General features: G+C 31.0%; 1 protein-coding gene across 6 annotated transcripts in view; it reads left to right on the forward strand.

Moving 5' to 3' along the window:
* The window catches only part of LOC112683134 (neuropeptide CCHamide-1 receptor-like), a 169,475-nt gene extending 148,936 nt beyond the window's left edge, over positions 1-20,539 (forward strand). For 4 of the 6 annotated variants that reach the window (XM_025554031.1, XM_025554030.1, XM_025554034.1 and 1 more), the window contains 3 exons: positions 3,302-3,656; positions 10,454-10,909; positions 15,814-16,305. In XM_025554031.1, coding sequence (XP_025409816.1) covers positions 3,363-3,656; positions 10,454-10,909; positions 15,814-16,305 — 1,242 coding nt within the window. In that variant the 5' untranslated portion in view covers positions 3,302-3,362. Of the gene's footprint in view, positions 1-3,301; positions 3,657-10,453; positions 10,910-15,813; positions 16,326-17,652 lie in introns of those variants that run through there. The other 2 variants (XM_025554029.1, XM_025554032.1) reach the window with 2 other exon arrangements.
* Positions 20,540-23,321: the final 2,782 nt, after the last annotated feature.

Below are 23,321 nucleotides of genomic sequence, written 5' to 3' on the forward strand. Positions count from 1 at the left end.
TTAATAGATTTAAAAAAATTGAAAATTAAAATAATAAATTAATAATACATTATTTTATGTAAATTAACACATTTAATTATTTAATTAATATGTTAAATATATATAAAATATTAATGAAATATGTTAAATGCTAAAGTATCGTTTTCGTTGTTTAAGACCAATTTTGCTCTGCATGTTTACTTTGAGCAAATCTATGTTGAATAACCGCTTATTTTGGAATTATATTTAAATTTAAAACTGTTTAGCACCAATAATTGTTTGCTACAGTTTTGGCTAAACATTTTTATAAATTCCATTTTAAATATAATATTACAGGATACATGTACTAACCTAACTTGTAATCTTATACTTTTGAAGGAGCCGATATTTAGTATACTCGTATTGCATTAAAACTTAAAAATAAAATTTAATTTTTCTTACAAATTCGTCTCCAACATAACATATCAATTAAATAATATATGTACTTGAATAGTGTACTACTATATGTGCACATTGGTATATATGATGTATATAAATACCTATTTATGTTATCGTATCGGTATGTATATAGTATCTATATATATTATATATATATAAAATAAAAGATCGAAGTTTACATACAGCTTTCATTCGTATGAGTAAGTACGGTGTAAATACGACTTATTCATATAAAACTAAATCATAAAAAAAGGAAACAACTTTACAAAATGAAATTATAATTTATACTCTTATTATGAAAATCGTTAATACTTTTATATGATAATATATGGTCAAGATTTAAATGAAGAACATATAATGAACACATGTACGAGCTGACAAGTCTTGGATATATAATATGATAGCCAGTCCGTATAACTATCTGAAAACTAACTTTGTACAAAAAAGTCAAAAACACTTAATACGAAAACGTATGTTATATATGAAACCTATTATAATTATTTTGTAAATAGTTAACAATAGAAACCCAAAACTTAATTTTTATACAATTATAATAATTTAAATTTAAATTAACATTTGAGTATAGAACACAATAAACACAAGTTCTATTCAAATGTATATAGTACAGGTAGATAATAATAAAAATTACCTAGCTAGAAATTTTGATTAAATTGAATACGGTATAAATGTATTTAGAAGATTTCAAAACTATAAATACTTAACAACTTGTAAACAAGTATTAATGTAATAGAATAGAGATAAAAATAATGTTGGTATAAATATTCTAACCGTAATTGTATGTAAATAAAATTACACTACGAAGACTTTATTTAAAGTTTTAAAAGGCAAATTTAATTTTCAAAAAATCTTTCTTTGACATACGCAAACTCAATGATGTAATTCCACCATAAATGTGTAGATAGTTTAGGAGGTACCTCAGATAGTTTTCTAAAAAGAAAATCATATGATTACGAGTAGTTTATTGATTGATAAGGTTTGTAAAAATATTAAAATTTTAAATAATTAATTCAATTTTATAACTGTAAAATAATAATAGATAACATTATTACTAGAATTTAAATAAATTAATGTTGTATTATTTAATATATAAATTTTTAATAGCATTAATCATAGCTTTGTATTGAATTTGTTATAATTAACTGAATTTTCATAAAATTATAGTTAATACTAAAAAAATACTCAATATTTTATTTTATTTTTCAACATAAGATTTATTTTAAAATACTTTTTTCCAAGTTTTTACTTTCATAAAATATATTTTTGAAATTTAAACTTCTGCGAAACAAAAAATGAAACTAATTTTGTAATTTTTTAGATTAATTTATTTTTATTATCAATATAACTAATTTATTGTTTTATATTTAGAATTAATTTGGACTATATAATTTACTAAATTATAATAATAGGTAAGTTATAGTTATTTTATTATTTTTTTTCAAATATTCCTTCGGGAAGTATAAGTTCATCAAATGTTTCCTGATAAAAATTAGATACAACGACAATAGGCAATAGCCTTTTATTTTTATTTCCTTATTTTAAAAAAAAAGAGCAATATTATTATATCCATATTTATTTCTTATTTAAACTCAATTTTATTATTAACTTATTTTACTGTTGCATTTTTATTGTTTTAAATTGATAACAAAATACATTTTTGCCAATAAGTAAGATAAAATGAATCATTATTGTGTAAAACAAATAAAATTAGCAACTTACTTTGAAAAGCGCTTTACAGAAAAGTAGTATATACACCAGCTAAAAAACTAAGGAATTTCAGTCCCTCAAAATTAGAAGATAAATAGATCACAAAACTTTGATTATGATAATATTAATAATGATTTATTACCATTTTTTTTCCCCATAATTTCTCTTATTAATGCATTTATGAAACAAATCTTATTAATATTCTTGTTAGTTAAATATAATAATAAAATTGTTATTGAATGAAGTCATACAACGAGTAGATTTACTATATGTGAAACGTAAAGTGATTTATTTCAGTTTTTTCTTATTTAAATCTTTAATTATTAATATGTCAGTAAAAGTTTAGATTTTTAGTAGAATTTCCATATACCTATACCATACACATTGATTCACCGACTGTCAATAATTATATACTCCACGTAAACCTATATATATATATATATATATATACGGTAGAATCTTAATGACTGGGACATTTATGAAACAAATGTTTGATACATATTTCGAAAAAATGCTACTTTTCCAATATATTTATGAGATAAAATTTCTCGACAGTTTGACAGCTCGAATTCATCTCTGTCAATTTATTGATTATCACACGTATTGTCAATGTACATTAAGGAAAATTACTAGAATAATACATTGAAGTAGTGGTTAGATAATAGTTGGATAATAATGACGCCGTGGAATCGCCTATAATTAATTCTGCCCAAGCATTCAATAGCCTAAGCGTAGTATGCGAATATAGTTGAAAATGACTGAAAATTCTGGACGAGATTTCTTTCCGCGCTCAACACGATTTAAAACTTTATAGATAACCGACATCGTCCAAAAATAAGAATGGTAAGACCAAAGCGATTGATTTTTTCTAAAAATAAAACCGTTATAAATATTATATTTTAATTACAACTGTTGAATACTTTTTTAAAGTTCCAATGTATGTATATACATGCGTACATGTCTAAGACAACGTGTTGCGAACAAAATACACTTTTTTCTATAGATATAAACGTTTGAAAACTCGAATTTTCATTTCTTCCCCGACCGGTTCAAGCCGTCGAGGTTTCACTAGTATACATATGTAGATTTCGCACGGTATCACGACGTGATTACGTAACGTGCAGTATGTCTTACGGTGACCGCGTGCTGTTTTTCGCAGGCGATGACCGTTTCCGGTGTTTGACGCAGCCGACCAAGTCTCCGCGGCGGACCCGCGCGAAATGGAAGGTGGCGACGGTGCCTTCAACGACACCGGGTCGACGGTCAACAACAGTAACGTGACGGTGCAAGCCGTGGAGGATTACGATTATTCGGAACGGCCGGAAACGTACATCGTGCCGGTGCTGTTCGCGTTCATATTCTTCGTGGGCACCGTCGGCAACGGGTCGCTGGTGATGATATTCTTTCGGCACAAGCACATGATCAACGTGCCCAACATATACATACTCAGCTTGGCCCTGGGCGATCTGCTGGTCCTGTTGAGCTGCATCCCATTCACGTCCACTGTCTACACGGTAATTGAACGAAACCGCGCTTGCACACGATCACACGTACTCGACGCAGAGGCGTGTTTAGACTTACTCCTAGGGAGGGAGAGGAGACGAGGGGCTAATCAAATGTTTTCTTTAATTCAGGCTAAAAATGTCAATATGACAAGGAGAATCCTTAATATTTGTAGTTTTTTAATTTTTAATCTAATGCCGGATCCGCTTAAAATCGGTTTTTGCGTAGTCCTGTCTATGTTTTGAAATTTACGCTTGTGTTTTATTTGATTTTTCACTAAGTATGAACCCTACAAAAAGCCCAATCCAGTATTCACAGCCACACGTAATTTGATTTCGTTATAAAATGATCCGCATTAAAAAAAATTTGAAATGTGTATCTCACATATAATCAATTCCTTAAATACGGATTCAGGGGGGTGATCACCCCTTCACCACCTAAATACGGCCCTGACTCGACGTGATCGTGATATTTTTGCGCGTACATCGAGTACACACCGTTTTCTCGTTTTAAATCGGCTTGACGCGTTATCACGAACACGACTGCCGGAAAACTGCAACACGACGCTATTAATCGTACGACGGGTGTGCACGTAAACTATACGCTAGGCGATCACTTTTATTATCATTCTTTAGCTATCACACGGGTCGGTTATGATTATTTTTAACGCTCGTAGATCACGCACATGTTATATATGTTTTCTCGTTAATGATGGCTGTAGGTTCGGATAACCGTTCCGTCGTTGTAGTAGTAGTAGAAATACTGGTCGTGCATAATTAATTCGGTCGAATTAAATCGATTACTGTGATCGTACAACGTAATGCCCGAAGCAGCAATGCGCTCGATTTGAACTTTTACTACGGTAAAGACGACGATCAATCGCAGACCGATTAGATACTGCTAGGGGGATTTCGAGCGTTACTAAATAATAATACGCGCCATTGCGTGTGAAACATGATAAAGCACGTATTTAATGGATGTACAAAATAACCGTATTAAATTTAGTTCATAAGCCATCTCATATGAATAACTATATTACATTTACACGGAGTATAATTTAGGGACTAGATTTTGTAAGTATATTTCGAACATCTATTAAACATCCAATAGATAGCATATGCTGTGTGGATATTCCATCGAATATTTCTTGTTTGTGATCCCCATTTATTATTTAGACTACTCCGAATCTAGAATTATTTATGGTACATGAAGTAGCTGCTCTTCGTATTTAATGTTAAAATCATTTTTTTACTTAGTGAAATGTAAGTGTAAATTATAGAAGGCAAAATTTAAAAAAAAATAACTGATGAAAATTAATTTCAAATGTTAAAAAAACGACAAATAGTGCATAACATTAACCGTTTAAACAATATTTTAGTAATTTTCTGAAGGTATAAATATCAACATCAAAAAACACAAGTAAAGATTTAAAATAAAAAACGAATCTTTAATTTTTTTTAATATTATGCGTTTTAATATGCTCTCAAACTGTTTTATTAATTATTAACTATTAACTTAACAAATTTAAATAATAAGTAAGGTTTACGTTAATTAATCATTTTTAGTGATCCATCCGTATTCTGTGTTTATAAATTCATAATTTTTACATCGATAGAAAAAGTTTTTAGTTATACATTTTAGTAAAAACGAGAAAAAGAAACATACTGTGAACTAATACTCATTTAAAATTATAATGAAATTAAAATTTTAACACGTGAAACTTTAGACCTTGTTTTTCACTAGTACTTAATAAGTTTTTAATTAATTGAGAAATAAGGAATGAAACAAGTTTTGATCTTTTCTAGGTTCCCATCGAAAATATTTAAATTTTGAATTAATTGCTGTAAAAGAAAAAAATCGATCATCTAAAATGAATTTATTAGAAAACTGTAGAAAATAATTATATAAATTGAACGTATATTGCACAAATTAGTTTTCTCACACAATTTTTCAGTCTTGTAAATTACAATTTGTACATGCACGTTATTATAAGAACTTCATGAATCAAAATAAAATAAATATAAAGATAATTAATAAAGATGATTGATTATGATTAGAATCCGGATTTGTATGCATTTACATATTTGTAATGAGTGTATGCATTTCGATAGGAATAAGATATGTGGACAATTTGTGCAACAGATAATGCATAGAAAAAAGTTTATTTTGCATATAATTGCATATTTTAGAGATGACTGCATATTAGAAAATTTTTGCATATTCAAGCATATTTTGTATTAAAGTTTATTAAGCCAATTATTTTGTTTCAATTTCATTGTAGAAATGATTAGTTCATTACATATTGTTGGGAAATAAATGTTATTCTCCGTATGTTATATTTTTGGACAGTTTCTGTTAAAATTATATCTGGTTTATCGCACACAGTCATCGGCAATAATCCTAACTGGTTTTATTATTAGACTTATATTTTGTAAACACGCCTCATCGTGTTGTCACGTTGCCGTTATCGGGCATAATTGCCAGTCAACAGTGCACAAGTGCTCATATATCTTTCGTGATTTGCTTTCCGTAAATTTATAAATTAAAATTTACATTTCATTAAAATTTATAAATTTTATAATGCCGAAAATTCGAAGCACTATTTCAACTTTGATAAAAACATGGATTGCTTCAGGGGCGGATCCAGAGTTGGGGAACTGTGGGTCAAGCCATTTCAAGAGGCTATTTATTAGGGATTATACTGAATTAAAAATGAATACCTTGTAAAAAAAAAAACACAATATACTCATAAAAGTGTATAAGTATATTTTTATTACATTTTAGAATTCGTGATACCACCGATAATGACTTATTTACGATTAATAAATATAATCTAATTTTGTCAGCGCAACAAACGTACGCAGAGGCGGATTTCCCATTAGGCACTGTAGGCATCTGCCTAGGGCGGCAAAGTTTAGCGGCGGCTAATTCTGTAATGTTTTATTAGAAAACATTAAACGTATGCCAAAAAAATTGGAAAATTATTTACTTTATATTTACGAAAAATAATTGTATAATAATGGGTGCATTTTGTTAATATGTTATCGTCAGAATTTCGGGGAAAAATGAATATCCCAACTGCCACACTATACTACTAATTTGAATGTATGTTAATAATCCTATGCTGTTATTATGAAAATCTGTTTTTATTAAAATTTGGGGAACATCCAATGGCATTTTTTCAAAGTAGACTAATTAATTAAAGCGAAAAAAATAGTCTAAAAATTCAAAGGAATGTTCATACGTTTGTATATTTAATATTTAGATTAGGTGTTTCGGAAGGGGTAATATAACTTCTTCGCCTATATAGGGGCGACAAATTGTTGGTGCCTATAGTCGTAAAAAAGATAAATCCACCTCTGAACGTACGGAGTAAATTATGATTTACTTAACTTTCTACTAAAACGATATAATTTATAATATAAATTATGAATTGAAAAATTTTAAATTTTGAATATACATAGCATTCATTTTTCAAGTAACTCCGATAAGTCAATTGTCTAAAGCCTCGATTACATTGAGCGATTTTACTAGCGATTAATGTCACGCGCGTGTGAGCGTGTAGCGACTTGTCCGATTACATTGAGCGATTAAATTCGCTCGTTCGCTAGTCGCGTACACGCATTTATGTGATATACATGTAAAAAAAAGTTGTCATTGATATAGATAACTCATTCGTTTTCGTTTATATTTTAAATTGTATTATTTATTAATTATTTATTATTATTTATTTAACTGGGCCCCGTTCATCCTTAGAATATTTTGATAGGCTGCAAAGTCTTCTTGTTTTAGTTTTTTTAATAATGTATTGGATGCATCATATTTCTCTCGCCTTGAAATCCAACTTCTGATCCATAACCTTCTCTTTTTATACTTTTTCTTTTCCAACTCCTGTCACAATAAATGAGAAATCACAATAACTCCCGCGCGAACCAGTTATTACAAGATGGGGTACATGGATAAAAGCAGTTATATTTAATGCAAATAACTATGAAGGTATTAAAACTGTAATAGAAAAACTAGAAAATGATTTGTCAGCAAGTGTAGAGAGTTGTAAAAAAATGTTCGATTTGCCTATAGTAAAAAATGATTTAGTATTTATAAAAATTAACTTTTCTGGACTCATTCGGGCAATTGCAAATTTAGATGATCCTAAATTGACTTTAGTACAATCATTAGAGATTATGAAAAATATGTTTTCAGAACTATCAATACAGGGAGACAAAGGTTCTATTATAAAAACTAAAATATCACAATTGCATCAAAAAAATAAAGGTTTTTTAGTAATGGAACAAATTGGACTAGTTATATCAGGTAACAATGAAATACAACTTTCAAAAAACTTCAACCCTTGCTCTTTGGTCAACATGAAATATGCACCACTGACATCAGTAGATGTGGAAAGGTCGTTCAATTTTTATAAACATATACTAAGTGATACAAGGAAAAATATGATACCTAAGCACATAGAAAAATATATTATTGTCAATTCATTTTATAAAAATTAAAAATTATACATTGTATCTATTTATCAAAATATTTTTTATTAATAAAAAAATTATGTTTTTATTGGTTTAAATTGTTTTTTATATAAAATGTTTTTATTTTGTATTTTTTTCATAAATATGTACCAAAAAAAATGGTATAAGAGGATTTAATACATTTTTATTTTTATTTTTTATTATTCTTAATAAAAGGATTTGTTTTATTTATTGAATATATTTTTAAATATTTACTGTTATTTAATAAATGTTTAAAGTTGATGTCTATAATTAAAAAAATTAAGTTTTTCTAATTTTTTTTGAATTATTATTTATGGAAGAAATAAAAAAAAATATATTAAAATGCATATATTTTGGGTAAGAGTATGTTTTTGCATATTATTAAAAAAATAAGAGCATATCAAGTGCATATTTTGAAGTTGTTTTATGCATAAATGCGTACTATTTTGAGCTTTTTGGGTGCATACAAATCCAAACTCTAATTATGAAAATAATTAAAGTTCACATTCAAGATAATAATTTGTATGTGATAAAATAAATATATTTTATATATTTATATGTAAAATTTCGAACTCTAATGATAATACAAACGTATATTTTATAAAAATAGGTATTGAACTCGCCTTATTAATTTTATATAAATCTCATGTCATCCGATTCACATCAACTAATGTGATGTATTGTGATATGAAACTTGTTTTAATAAATAAATCAAAATTAAAGGTTTTACGAAATTATGGTTAACTTTAGAACACAAACTTTAAATATGATTACATTGTTCAGTTAGTGTGGAAAATCGAAACATCAAGTATGGTTATACTATTCTCTATACATATTTCTACCGGGCGCAATTCAAAGGGTGTATTATATTATAATATACTTAGATTTATAAGCACATCCAGATTATCACGGTCTTAGTGTTTCCTTAGAAGAACTTCTTTAACGTATTCTGAAGCTATTGTTACAATAATTATTTCAAAAGTTTTATAAAACACATTTAACTTTAAACATTAATTTTTGTTAAGAACTTGAAAAGTAAGACATTACAGTACTTTCTTTTAGGCAGGTTTCACACTGCACCATGCCGTGTACTTTATCATATCGTGTACTTAATAATATGTAATAAATAGCCACGTGATACAGCGAATTTCCACACGGCATAGAACGTCTTATGATTTGTCTTTTTTTTTTTTTTTTAAAAAAAAATCCAAATTATAACCCGTTTATGTTACCAAGTCCATAATATTGTAGTAACTAAAAATAAATTACTTGAGGATGGTGGAAGTGGAGCAAGGTGTATTTATTGGAATAGGACGTGGGTCAAGGGTAAGTGCAACTAAGTAGTCTTTGAAGCTAAATAAAATAGCATTTATTCTGTTCATCGTCGATCTTCGGATATCGATGAAATGGACACTTGTGATCATTACAAGAATAGAGATTCTCCAGAATTCTAAATAATCCAAAATAACTTGACACTTTTTGACACTGTCATAGAATTTCTGTTCAGATATTAAATGGCTAAGTGCATGAGAATACACTGATGACAAAACTTCTTTGTTTTAAACGGTAAAAAACGGGAAGAATTAGGAGGTGGGATAGTCGGTGGGCATGCAGCAATGGCTTACAACGAAGGGCCTCGAAGAAAGTTGTCTGATGGACGTGCAATGCGAGAGAGTTCTTGCAACGGGATGGTCACTTGATTGGTTAACCCGTTTGCTACACTACAGTGGCGTGATGAACATTTATAAACCATGATGCACAAGACATGTTTTGGTAACCACCCACCCACTTATTTTTGTAGCGTACCATCTTTGAATTTTTTTCAAAAACATAAATCGAAGAAAACCAAAAACCATTGATGCACCTATCTATTCATGTTTTGTAAAATCAAACTTAGAAAATCCCAAGGGGCTTTTTGCTCTTCCATGTTGTGATTAACGCAGAACGTTGTCGACGTGTTATCGTCCAACCGACAACCACGTATCCCACTGCATTCGCGTTTTGTGTTGGTAATGCGTTCAAATTTCGGTATTTTTCACGTTACGTATTCATCTGAAATCTCGATCACATCCGAGTTCAACCGACCGTAAGATTATCACCACAACGTTTGGCAATCACAAGAACCCTTTTACCACGGTGTACAATGGTTAGGTTTGGACGGGTGGTTGGGAGGCGTTTTTGAAAGCGAACATCTAGCACGCATTGCGGGCAGTCACAGTGTTACTAGTGACGAATGGCTCCTTGGACGGCCATCCGCTGGAAAACGTAACGTTTCCGTCTGACCGTTTGCCGCGTGTTTGCCGTAGGTATCTTCGTGGCCGTTCGGCGTGACCATCTGCAAGGTGGCCGAGACCACAAAGGACATATCGATCGGCGTGACCGTGTTCACGTTGACCGCGCTCAGCGCGGACCGGTTCTTCGCCATCGTCGACCCCATGCGCAAGCTGCACGCGTCCGTGGGTGGCCGCCGGGCCACCAAGTTTACCGTCACCGTGGCCGTGGTCATATGGTGCCTGGCCGTGGCGTGCGCGATGCCCGCGGCCGTGTACTCGTACATCAGACCGTTCGGCGAGAACAACGTCACGCTGTTCAAGGCCTGTTACCCGTACCCCGAGGAGCTGGGGCCCACCTACCCACGCGTCGTCGTCCTGGTCCGGTTCCTGGTATACTACGCAGTGCCGCTCTCCACCATCGCGTGCTTCTACGTCATGATGGCCAGGCATCTGATAAACAGCACCAAGAACATGCCCGGCGAAGTACAAGTAAGTACCGCGCGTCACGCGTTCTCCGTCACCGATCCTCGCCCAAGCACGTAGCGAATAAGTTCGAGGTTGAGATGTAGGGTTGTGACCCCTTCGCTGGTTTGCGCACCCCCCCGACAACATTGGTTCGGTTGCTTCGCCTCTGTCCGAATCATTTGGTTTTTTTTTTCTTTTTCACGTGCGCGCCCTACGAAAAACTCACGTCGCCGATTCGGCCGTAAACGTGCGATCACACCCAATGTTACGGTTGTAATCCGTTTGTTGTTTATGAAACGTGTTAGCGACAGAGACGAAAACGGCGGGACATGCTGCTCATTGGGAAGGTTCAAGTCGGGTGGTCGGTAATCCGTCTAGTGCCACGCGTTTGATATTAGAAAAACACGAGTATAATCTGATGTACGTGTCGGGGATGTACGTGATGGTAAAGCATACACGCCACATATTCTGTAGTACGCTGTGCAGTATGAATAGCTCTCGACTCTCGAATATCTGCAGAAATTTTTTAATCGATTGACTTGGTGATAAATGCTTTTATATAGTTTGGTTTTTTGTTGTTTTAAAAAACGAATTTTTTTTTTTTTTTTAATTTTTGGTTTTGGAATAGAATTCGATGGAATACGTTATTATCGGTCACTCAGATTCTGTTTAACCAGGTAGCCATCAATAATTTGACGCTCGAACACGACAGTCTTCCCCGATCGATATTTCTCGCTCGAAATGTTAACATAGGTACTACGGTACATACACAGCGCTGACGAGGTGAATCGACTTTACGATCGTTTTAATCGCAATATCTTACGCACGTGGTCATAAAACTACACTTGATTCATTGATGGTAAACGAAAACCGACTTCTATGGCCATCCTCTAATACCTTTTTAATAACGCAAATGGATCGCTGTAACGGAATAAATAAAAAATCAATTGCATCACGTGCATACACCTCGGTGACCTTTTGTCGCGGTCGTAAATTACGGCAAAGGATGCTTTTATTCGAAAATATTCAACTTAATTTAAGTCACCAAACGTCAAAAGTTCGAAAAAAAAATAAAAATAAAAAACTTTATTATGTACTGCAAATAAATACATTATTTACGGGAGCATTGATCCAATCTCGTATAATAAGTACCTACATAAAGTATATAATGTAAGTTACAGACATTACTGTTATTGAATTATATACTTTTTTATTTTTACTCGTTCAAAACTTTAGTCAGTCATAATATTTCAGACCAAAATGTCTACTTGTTGACGCCCGAAACTGTTTCAGTCAGATTAACTTTGGAATTAAAAATAATATCACATACCACGTTTCGTTTTTTATTAGATTATGCGATTTTGCTTATTAACTATTAGGATAAGCTACTACCTTTAAGTTATTTTCGCTTGCATGGTTTAAATTATCATTATTTATACCCAATATGATAAACTTTTTTCAAAAAGAGCAAAGGTTTAAATCTTGATATTTTTTCAATTGATTCTATAAATTATAAATTCATAAAAATAGTAATATATAAAATTTATCTTAAAAATAAAAATAAATAATAAACGCCACAATAACGAAATCCATCACGGTTAATGTAATTCATTGAGACATAAAAGTAATTAAATTTACATCAACAATTAAAATAGAAAATTATTTTTTATAATAAGGTTTACAAAAATATTTTCAGTAATTTATTTGAAATATACATCTATAAAATAAGCTGGAAAAACATCACGCGCAAAACATTAAAATCTATTATATGTTTGACTTTGTAGTTAAATCAGCAATAAAGGCATGAAATAATACCGTTTCCCCATCGATTCGAATAAAATGTATGAGTCATCAATGAATTTATTTTATCAATGTTGAAATAAAAAAGTTACTTGTATTATACGAATTAGGTACTTAGTGAAAATATGATAAAATAAATATATGACAATCTGAGTTTCTCACTTAGTAATTTCAGTGAAATCGATATCAAACGGTGAATCTATGTGATTAGTCGAAATTTCTAAGTACGAGTAATGCAAGTAGCGACGTTTAAATTCACATCCCGCGATGTTGAAAGTAATTTTATTATTCATACATATAATGAAATCGTACAGTTTTTCGTGCAAAGGATTATAGAGATTAAATTCACCAAAACTATTCTACGTTATACAGTTAGTTTATATCGATATACACATGAAAATATAACAAAATTGCCTTTAAGATTGTCGTTTAGAACATATATAAAGTATAAATATAATCGTACGATTATTTTCGGATACGACGAACGGTTTTGAATTAATTTAATTTAAAACAGTTAAAGAATAAAAATTAATATTGATGTACGTTTTTTCACGCAAGCCAATACTTGTTATAATATATAATAATTACTCGGATTATCATTATTGTAACTGTGGTTTTTTTTTCTTTTTTTTTTCATGCGTTTATGATTCGCAATAAATATTGGACTCCTCTACATAATGTTAAGTACTCCAAAAAGCTGACTATCGTTACGGCTAGTGGTACGTACATGGAAACCATTTTCTGATTAAACATTTTTACAATAGACGTCCTGTAATATATCGTTTTCAATCGATTGCCCCTCAGGGAGCATATTTGACCATATAAACAAAACATATTGATAACGGTCGACATACAATCCGAGAACATTATCCGTCTTCTAAAACGTTCATATTATATATACATATATATATATATATATATATATATATGTATGTATATATATGGAGATGAACAAATATTATGAACAGTAAGGTCGAAAACAAACTTTACTCATCATAGATTTAAGGACTAAAAAATTCAGATGTTTTTTAAGTACATTTTAAGTAGAAACATTTATAATAGTATTAAATAATTATTGTATAACACTGACCAGTTCAACTATAGTTTTTTCTAAAATGCTATTATAAACTTTAAGTAAATAAAAATCTTGATAATATTTATTTGCTCGTTTAATTCGTAGTTATGATCTAATCAGTGTTGAAAATAGATAATGCAAAATTGATCTAGATAATAGACAAAAAAAATTAAAATATCTAGATAAAGATAAAAGATATTTTCAAATTTTTTTTATTTTTTGGTCAATGTTTTATATTTGTAATAATATCTAAGAAGACTCAATTATAATCATTATTATCAATAGGTACCTAGGTGTTTAATGTTTATTGTAGTAATGTTCTGTACTATTAAGCAGTATTTATATATAATGTACAATATTTAATGATAGTTAATCATTAAAATATTACATAAAAAAAAAAAAAAAACAATGAAAATTGCTCTGTACGTATCAGGATAAATACAGAACACATAAAAAATTATTTTAAGTTAACAATATTGTTTTCCATATAATCTTAATTTGATGATTTTCATTATTCTATAAGTAGTTACGACTTAATGGGTTTTATCCATTACATACTATATCCAAATGTCTTACTCTGCTGTTATTTCTAGTTATGATCATGTATTTTGCCTTATCATCGTTCATTCCTAACCCCATTTTCATTCTATTTTTCAGTAAATTTCTTATAGTATTCTTTAGATTCGCTTCATCTTCTACCATTATGACTATATGATCTGCGTATGCGGCCATTACTAATTCTTATCAACTCCGATTTTTACTTAATTTGCTGTGACCAAGTTATTTATGATTTTATTGAACAATGCTGGGGATAAGTATCACCTTGCCTTAGCCCAGTCATTATCTCGAAGTCTTCCGATATTGTGTTTTCAGACTTCATTTTGCACTTTAATCCCTGTATACATGGCCTGATTAATCCCATAAGCTTTTCAGGTATACCCAAATCGCATATTACACTCCATAATTTGTTTTTATTAATCGAATCGTAAGCAGCTTTGAAATCTATAAAGAGGAGGTGAATATTCTTGTCAAATTCGTGAATTTTTTCGGTTATTTGTTTTAACTATATGTATTTTATCCAAGATTGATTTTCCTGTTATAAATCCTGTCTGGTAATCTCTAATTATCTCGTGTAAATAAGGTTTTATTCTATTGAGTGTAATTATTAGACAGTATTTTGTATGAAGAATTTAATAATAATCCCTCTTTTTAAAGATAGGACATAGAATAGATATACGCCACGAAAATAGTATTTCTTCACTTTTTCAAATCGTATTAATCAGGTTATGTAGCCGATTTATTAATTTTTGTCCTCCTTTCTTAATGCTCTCGGACACTATTTTATGTAAAATGTAAATTTGATCTTTATACTTAATAATGTCATGTCTGTAAATTTTCATTTATATACGTTTACAATCGCATTGACAAGTTTTCACATTCGGTTCATTGTACTTCTCGCAATAACCAACTGTCAGCGATTGTGCGAACGAAAACAATCGTACAGTTCTGTAAAATAGTTATGTGCACATATATGCACGTTCGTACGTCTTGTAGTTTTACGTTTTTTTAAAAAAGTTTAACTCGTTCGCGTTGTAATAGGTGTATTTATTTTATCGTTACCTATTATTACCGTGCCGCCGTAACGTTTCTTACGCGCTGCGGAGAGACAAGACCTATGCACGATGTTTACGGTGATCGGGCACGGAACTCACACAGTGTACTCCCGGCGGTAAAACATATTTTAAATGATTTAAAATAGGTGGCACTCCGATGAAATTGTCTACCATCGTAGTTCATGGACGTGGTATTCTTCTACGGAGGAACGTACAAGGAAAATCAACTCACTTCGTTATGAGAACGCGTTGTGATTAGTGGCACGATCACCCACCATTGGGTAGCATTGACTTATCACTGGGGGGGGCACTAGTACCACGTACTTTGCACGTTAAAATATGCTTTGGCCCAGCGGTAACCGTGCGCGGGCGCGTTGAATCGATTGGGGTGGAATTAACGTTGCCTCTAACGGTATTGTTGTTTGTGTTGTCGTGCGCAGGGCCAGTTGCGCCAGGTACGAGCCCGGAAGAAAGTGGCCAAGACGGTACTGGCGTTCGTGCTGGTGTTCGCCGTGTGCTTCTTGCCCAACCACGTGTTCATGCTGTGGTTCTACAACAACCCCCGGTCCCAGGAGGAGTACAACACGTTCTGGCACGTGCTGCGCATCGTCGGCTTCTGCCTGTGCTACAGCAACTCGTGCATTAACCCGATCGCACTCTATCTGGTCAGCGGAACGTTCCGCAAGCACTTCGACCGGCAGCTATTCTGGTGGTTCGTGAAACCGCAGGGCGCGGCAGCCGAGTCCAAGAACGGGTACATACGCCGAAAGAACGGCACGCGTGAGAAAGACCGCGGCGGCACCATCAACGAGTCGACGACCATGGGGAACGTGCCGTTAAGCACGTTCGCCAAACGGACTGTGGAGACCAACATCACCACCACGACCACGGTACTGGTGTGCGGGCTGCACGAAGCCAATACCATCATATAACGGCCAGGTAATGTTCTCGGGTAAGTTCCGGATCGCGCGCGCCAACCCATTAGTCCGCGCTACGCGATTTTGCAATTAATCGAATACACTGGACCATAGTTCGAGTTAAATGAATGTAATTCATTGTTAATATTTTATAAACACAATGGAAAAGTGCTCGAGTTGGTGCGACTCGACTTTAAACATAAACTTTTAATTATTTTTACGTTGCTTGAACGCAGAACACGGCGCGACCGTACAAATAATTTGTAATTTTTATTTACATTTCACAACGTCAGAAACACGATTAGTAGTTGTTTTTCAAATAAATATCAAATACATTTACGAGAGTATAAACTTTTTCAAACTATTAAACTAATTTTAAAGTGTTCACGGTTGGCTTTCCGGAAATGATGTTCGTGCTCCGATTTTGGGTCACGAGTTAAAACTCGCAGTTCGTCAGACGCTTCTGTGTGTTAGATTATAAGTAAGAAAAAAAAAACATCATTCCAACGAGTTCATTCCAATGCGTTTTCACGATTCGCCATAATAATACCATATTCTGACCGATCGAAATGTAAATGACCAGAACTAGATGTTTCAAATAGCGCATTATCAAATTTGGAGGGCTAAGGCATTTCGGCATTGCCGTTTTAGCGACAAACTATTTCGGTGACATGCTATTATAATTTAGAATTTTATCTCGAAATCATCAATACCCGTGTTTAAACGAATTGAACACCCAACATTTTGTCGATATCATCAAAATCGTCTAATAACGTCAGCACTAACATTATCCAAAACAAACATGAAACAATCGTTTCAAAAAAATGTCTTTATTTTTATTCAATACTAATAAAAAATATTTATAGCTAATAATTAATTGATGACATTAGATTGTATTTTGATTTTTTATCGTAAAAAAATTAATCTTACTAAGCTAATAGTATTTTAAAAAAATAAAAAGTAAGCACAATATTATTATAAAAATAAGGATGAAAATGAACGAAAAAACGGAGCTCACCTTTTCTACGGACTTTGTTTTAAAACGTTTTTTATATGTCCTAAAATAAAAGTGTCGTAAGCAAAATAATATCGAATACATAAAAATAATCAGTCAACATATACAATATATATTGTAATATTATTGATTGTCATAAAAATGTATTTACATGAGTACGAATAGAAATTAATCAGGGTAAACAACTCAAAAACTCAAAACGATATCGCGCATTATGATCACTTATATAATTATGTTGCCCTTTATTATGATTTTGTTTTAACTAGTTATATGAAATAACATATATAAATAACATAACAATATTCTATTTAATCATTTTTTTTTTCATCTTTTTTTTTTTACCACAGGCAACTTTTGAAACGTTCTACGAAGAGACGTCGTTGTATTAACATAACATCGCAACTCTAAGAAGATCGATATCAACTGTTTATGCTGTATAGTATATCACTTCTAAATTTCAGTCTATTCATCTTGTTAAGCCGGTTCCACACGAATCGTGTACTAGACGAATAATCGTCAATTGTGATGCTATACAAGTCGTGTAGGAAATGTTTAATCGTGAAGTTTGGCGATTGTTTCCACTTGTCGAGTCGCTCGTTGTTTACCATAGGTAAATATGACACGAATCTAAGGAATTACAAATAATCGCGTTTACCGATCGGCAAGTGTTCGAGTCATGTATGAGCGGCGTAATTGTCAAATCAAAATACTCATCGAACATTCGCGATTACAATGCTCTCCAGTTACACGAATCGTGTTGGACCGGCTTTAAATGTTCGTTCGGGAAATAGGCGCACATAATTTATAACGCTTCGGACATTGCTTAATTTCTTACTGTTGTAGTTTTACTTTATTTATTTTTAAACTATTAATATTTAATCTAATAATAAGAACAACACGCATCGATCACACAGTTATTGTCGTAACCACACGTACCACGGTTATGAATTGAAACGGTGCCGATGTACGACTACGTCTTTTTTAACTGTAAATATATTTTATTATTTTTATCCTAATTACTTGTTTAACCTACCCCCACGAGTTTCGTGAATTAACGTTGTACCTCACAAAGTACATACTACCCAAGATCAACGTTGCGGTTGAATACACACCCTCTCTTACCCATTAACCATATCACCATTCACCGTTATGTTTACAAATGCCGCGCGTGTTCTGAGTGCTCAATAAGATTTTATGTATTTTTAACGAACCATGTTTACATACCTGACGAGAAAAAAAAAATATTTACAAAAGAGATGGATTGTGATCGGCAGTTAATCTAAAACAGAGGTTCCGAATGTACGCTTTTAGCGTCTATCCGATATATATAATACTTTTTTTACTTGCTTTTTTATAAGTATCATTGTCCGTCAGAACAAGAATACTGTTTACAAATGTTGGATCCGTAACGATTTCTCGGAATGAATTAGAGAAGAGTCGCTGTGCAGTATGTGTCGGCGTTTGGAAATTACTAGTCGATGACGGGCTACGTATGTTATCATAATCAAAATAAAATATTATTTATAATCGGTGTTTATGTTACTTTGGAACGAGATGTCGAACAAGCGAAAAATAAATTTTTTACGCGCTTTTATGCTTGCGGTCACGTAGTAATCACTCTATGTTCTAAATATATTTACTCCATGTCACACGATGAGAACACATTGGTAAAATGGATTTCACCCCACGGTCAGGTTAAAAATAAAAATGTCGACATTACAATCATTTGACCGATTATCTATATTTTAGACGATCGTGAAACAATTCGTCGCTTATTGTGTAACTTGCTCTATCGCTGAGTCCACTGCAGTCATCAAAAAAGTTTTCGTGCGATTTTTTTTTTCGTACACCATCTTGATAATGAATGACGCAGTATTTTCAACGGTATTGAACTCCAGCGTCGGAGAAACGTGAATGCGGAACAGCGGATATCCCATCATCCTAGGAAGGGAGAAAGAAAGAAAACAGTACACACATACACACGTTTATGCCGTTGCTTATTTGCAAATGGTTTCCAGCCTAAGTAGTGCATGATCTCCGCAAACCTTTAAAATATAATATTTTCGTAGCATACGAATTTCCCAACAAGTCTATCACTCTCTTCTTTTCGCGATTACGGCATAATAATTTGAAAGCTCACCCGCTGCACACCCGACCGCGAGTCTTACGGCTGATCGATAATATGTTATATTTTAACATCAGCATCATCGTCAGTTTCATTTGTATCCAGCACCCAGTGTGCACTGCAGTCTTACCGAAATTTTGACCGTCGGTCAAGTTACAGCAAAACATGTATCTGATAAATAAATATTTTCTCTTATCCATCAACTAAAAACTACGAAAATGCGTACAGCTATAAGAGTTTATTTGTTGAACCCCTCTACACGTTATGGTATAATATTCATAATTTACCGTGCCGTAACCAAAAATCTGTTTAATAATCCAATGAGATTTTTATCATTATTATTGAGACTGCTAAGTGGAGGTGAAACTAGAAATTTTTACGTTCGAGGAAAATGTTAAGTTTACCCTCTATCATAGACCAAGAATCAAATACTATTCTCTACATTTTTTTTCTAATATTTAATATAAAATCATACTTGGTGTTAGAGAAGAATGGAAAAATTAATTGGATCGAAAGAGTAATAAATAAGGATGTAATAAACCAAATTGGAAAAATAATATCCATATTGAATACAATAAAATGAAGATGATGGGGCACGTTCTACGTCATTATTAAAAATTACATCACATTAATATAAGGTTTAATGGAAAATCGAAAACCACCAAGAACACCAAGACACTCGTACATATCTTAATTGAAAAAATACGAAGGAATTAATACATACGCCGGATTAAAGAAGTTTACTGAAGATCAGGAAAAATGGAGGACGAAGTTAAATGTTACAAGCCAACCAATAGGTCAACTAACTGGTTGAAAAAATTAAATCATATTTATAGAGTTTTAAGCACATTATCAGTAACAAAGTTAAAAATATCAAACTAGTAGCCAATAATAGATTTTACACTATAAAATTGATACTATAGTTTTACTTCCCGGAATGGAATTTACGTCCTGTCTTCCTTCTCTTATTTCCAATACTGGTATCAGTTAAAGTACTTAGGTACACCGGATACTATTACGACCACGTTGTTCCATATATATTTTCAAATAAATCTTTACTTTATTTAAGCAGTTATTTAAGTTTATTTGCATTGGCTTATTTTTATGGATTGACTTAGAATGTAGCAGAGTGCTATAGAAGTGTATGTCAAGTTATAATACGTATAATTATGAAATTTGAAAGTGCCTTTTTTTGTTTTTTCAGCAATTTTTAAAAAAAATGCTATTTCTAGTTTTTCTGATTATTTTTGCTTATTTGACCAGTTTTTTTTTTACGTTTTTATAGTTTACTCCTGCAAAGTCATTTTTGATAGAATTAAAAATAAAAATAATTCTTATCTTATCTACATTGTCACGTAATTCGTCGCCATCCAAGGAATCGTTGTTAGGTTAAAAAAAATATTCCAACGTTGATAAACGAATTGAGTGTCAAACGTCAGAATGATCAAAAACAGAAAAAACAGTTTACATTTCATTTTTCAGAAAAATCACTTAAAAATTCCATAAAATCCTTAAAGTCTTGAAAATGAAGTCTTGAAAATTATTTTTATTTTGTTTGATTTTTTAGTTAGAATATTATAGTTTTTTTTTTTTTTATAAATATTTTTGCTTAATTTTAAATTTTTTAAATGTTTATTCTAGTGCTTATAATGATGTTTTTAAACGCTTTTTCAACCGTTTATTTTAATAAATTTAAGTGCTGTAAGTCCCGAGCCTTGATAGAATCGAACAACTACTTTAGCATACAATTTTTATTTAAATAAATGGACTTTTATTTAAAAAACGTAAAAATGAATTTAATATTAAATTATAAAAATTAAAGTCATAAAAATATAATAATTAATTTTTAAGTGAAATCAAAGAAATTATCAAATTTATTACTTAAAACCCATACATACTAAAAAATTTTTTAAATATTTTAGTCAAATTTCAAAAGTTCAAATTCCATATTAGGTTTCTGAAAATATGCTTGTTTTAATATTAATTTATGTTGATAAACAACTCTAATTATTTGCACGCAAACATTTATTAAAATAAATCATATAGAATTGTAATTTAAAATATTAGTATATAAAAATATTTATAAATTAATATTTAAGTTTTTAGTGGATGAAAACTAATAAGGTTGTCCTGTTCCCAATTTCTATGAACGATTATATAATATTACGTGACGAGATATTAAAGTATGTGTAGGTTATGGTTGTGAGATATTTTTTTTTTTTTTGTGTAATATATTGACGTCACCTTATATAAGAAAAAATAAATATTTATAGAAATCCATGGGGTTCCCGTCATCTGAATATTATGACGGATATAAAAAATTCACTAAACACTTCATAGTGTGTTGCAGAATTCCGGTTGAAAACCACTGAATCAGACGATAGGATCGCATTTAAATAATAAAACTACGTCGTACTATTCAAGTAAAGATTTCTCCCAGTAAATCACATTACTTCTAGAGTTTATCCGATGTAATGTGCAGAATAAATATGGTCGTATTAAATTTATCTCAACACATGTATATATATTAAATAAACTAACCGATGGATTGAACGAATAATTATCCACGACCCAACAAAAACCTTCTCTTATTACTGTGTATGTAAATGTTTCAAAACTTTTTATTGTCACGTACTTACATATATTTTCAAATTCGTATTTATAATAATATGCTAACAATTTTTTTTTATGTTGTGCAAATGGTTGTTATTAATGTACACTAAAAGTTTGAATTAATTTAGAATATATTTACATATCTTGGAATGGTTTAAAATCCATAAGATCATAATATTTTGTAAAATTATTTGTACACTTTTAATATTAATTAATTAATAATATATTTATTATTATTGTATTATTAATTCATTGATACATTTATTAGTAAATTATTTTTTTTTTTACGAAACAAAACTCGATTGAAAATTGTAAATGTATTTTGTATGTATTTACGGAAATTATAATATAGTCGACCTTCCCTTAGTCTAATATGTACCAGTATAAAAATGTAATTCAATTGTACAGTTCGTTGCATGATAAACTTTTTAAACGATATAATAACATAAACCGCGTTATATTATTCTTTGATGCAATCACTCTCATATATTATCTGAAACGATTTGATTTTATGTTTGTGTGCGAATTCTTAAGATATTAAGTCATTGATATTATACTACGGACGTTATATCCCATCGTATCGTATAGTTTATGGTTAAAAACTATTGTTATGTAACATTTTTAAGAATCAAAATGAAGAACTCTCTTATTGTACATAATATATCAAAATATTTGTTTATGTTTGTTATCAACGAAAGTCCCGAGATAATCTGAGACGAATAGTGGTCAAACGGATAAGACGGCAATGCTGTCAAGGACGGTTCGAATCTCAACTAAGGGTGATTTTTCTTTATGGATTTTGTGATCTGTCTAGATATTGACATTTTCTTCACTCCTTCCTCTACCCAGTTATAAGTATTGTTGAACTTGGATAACGAACGATTGCGAACGTTTTACCTTTTTTATATAACACGATTGCGAACGAATTTCGCTTATCAAAGAATTTTTTTTTTAAGTCGAAAAACGAACGATTGCAAATGTTTTTGTAGGCTACGTTGCCAAGTTAATATTTATCTAAATATGTAAACATCTCTTTTCATTTTATTTGAGGATTTAATTAATTTTTTTTTTTTTGTAAAATCTTGTTGATATTTATAATACTGTTATATAATAATTACGTTACAAACTAAAATAAAATAATACATAATATGTATTTTATAAAAAAAATTTTCTTAGTATAAATATTAATAAAACAACATCATAATGTAAATTCATAAAATACTGTATAGAACTGAAAAAAAAATAATAATAAATTACAAAACAATAGTTTTGAATAAT

The sequence above is a fragment of the Sipha flava genome, unplaced genomic scaffold (genome assembly GCF_003268045.1).
Source record: "Sipha flava isolate LNK unplaced genomic scaffold, YSA_version1 220_pilon_pilon, whole genome shotgun sequence".
NCBI classification, from domain to species: domain Eukaryota; kingdom Metazoa; phylum Arthropoda; class Insecta; order Hemiptera; family Aphididae; genus Sipha; species Sipha flava.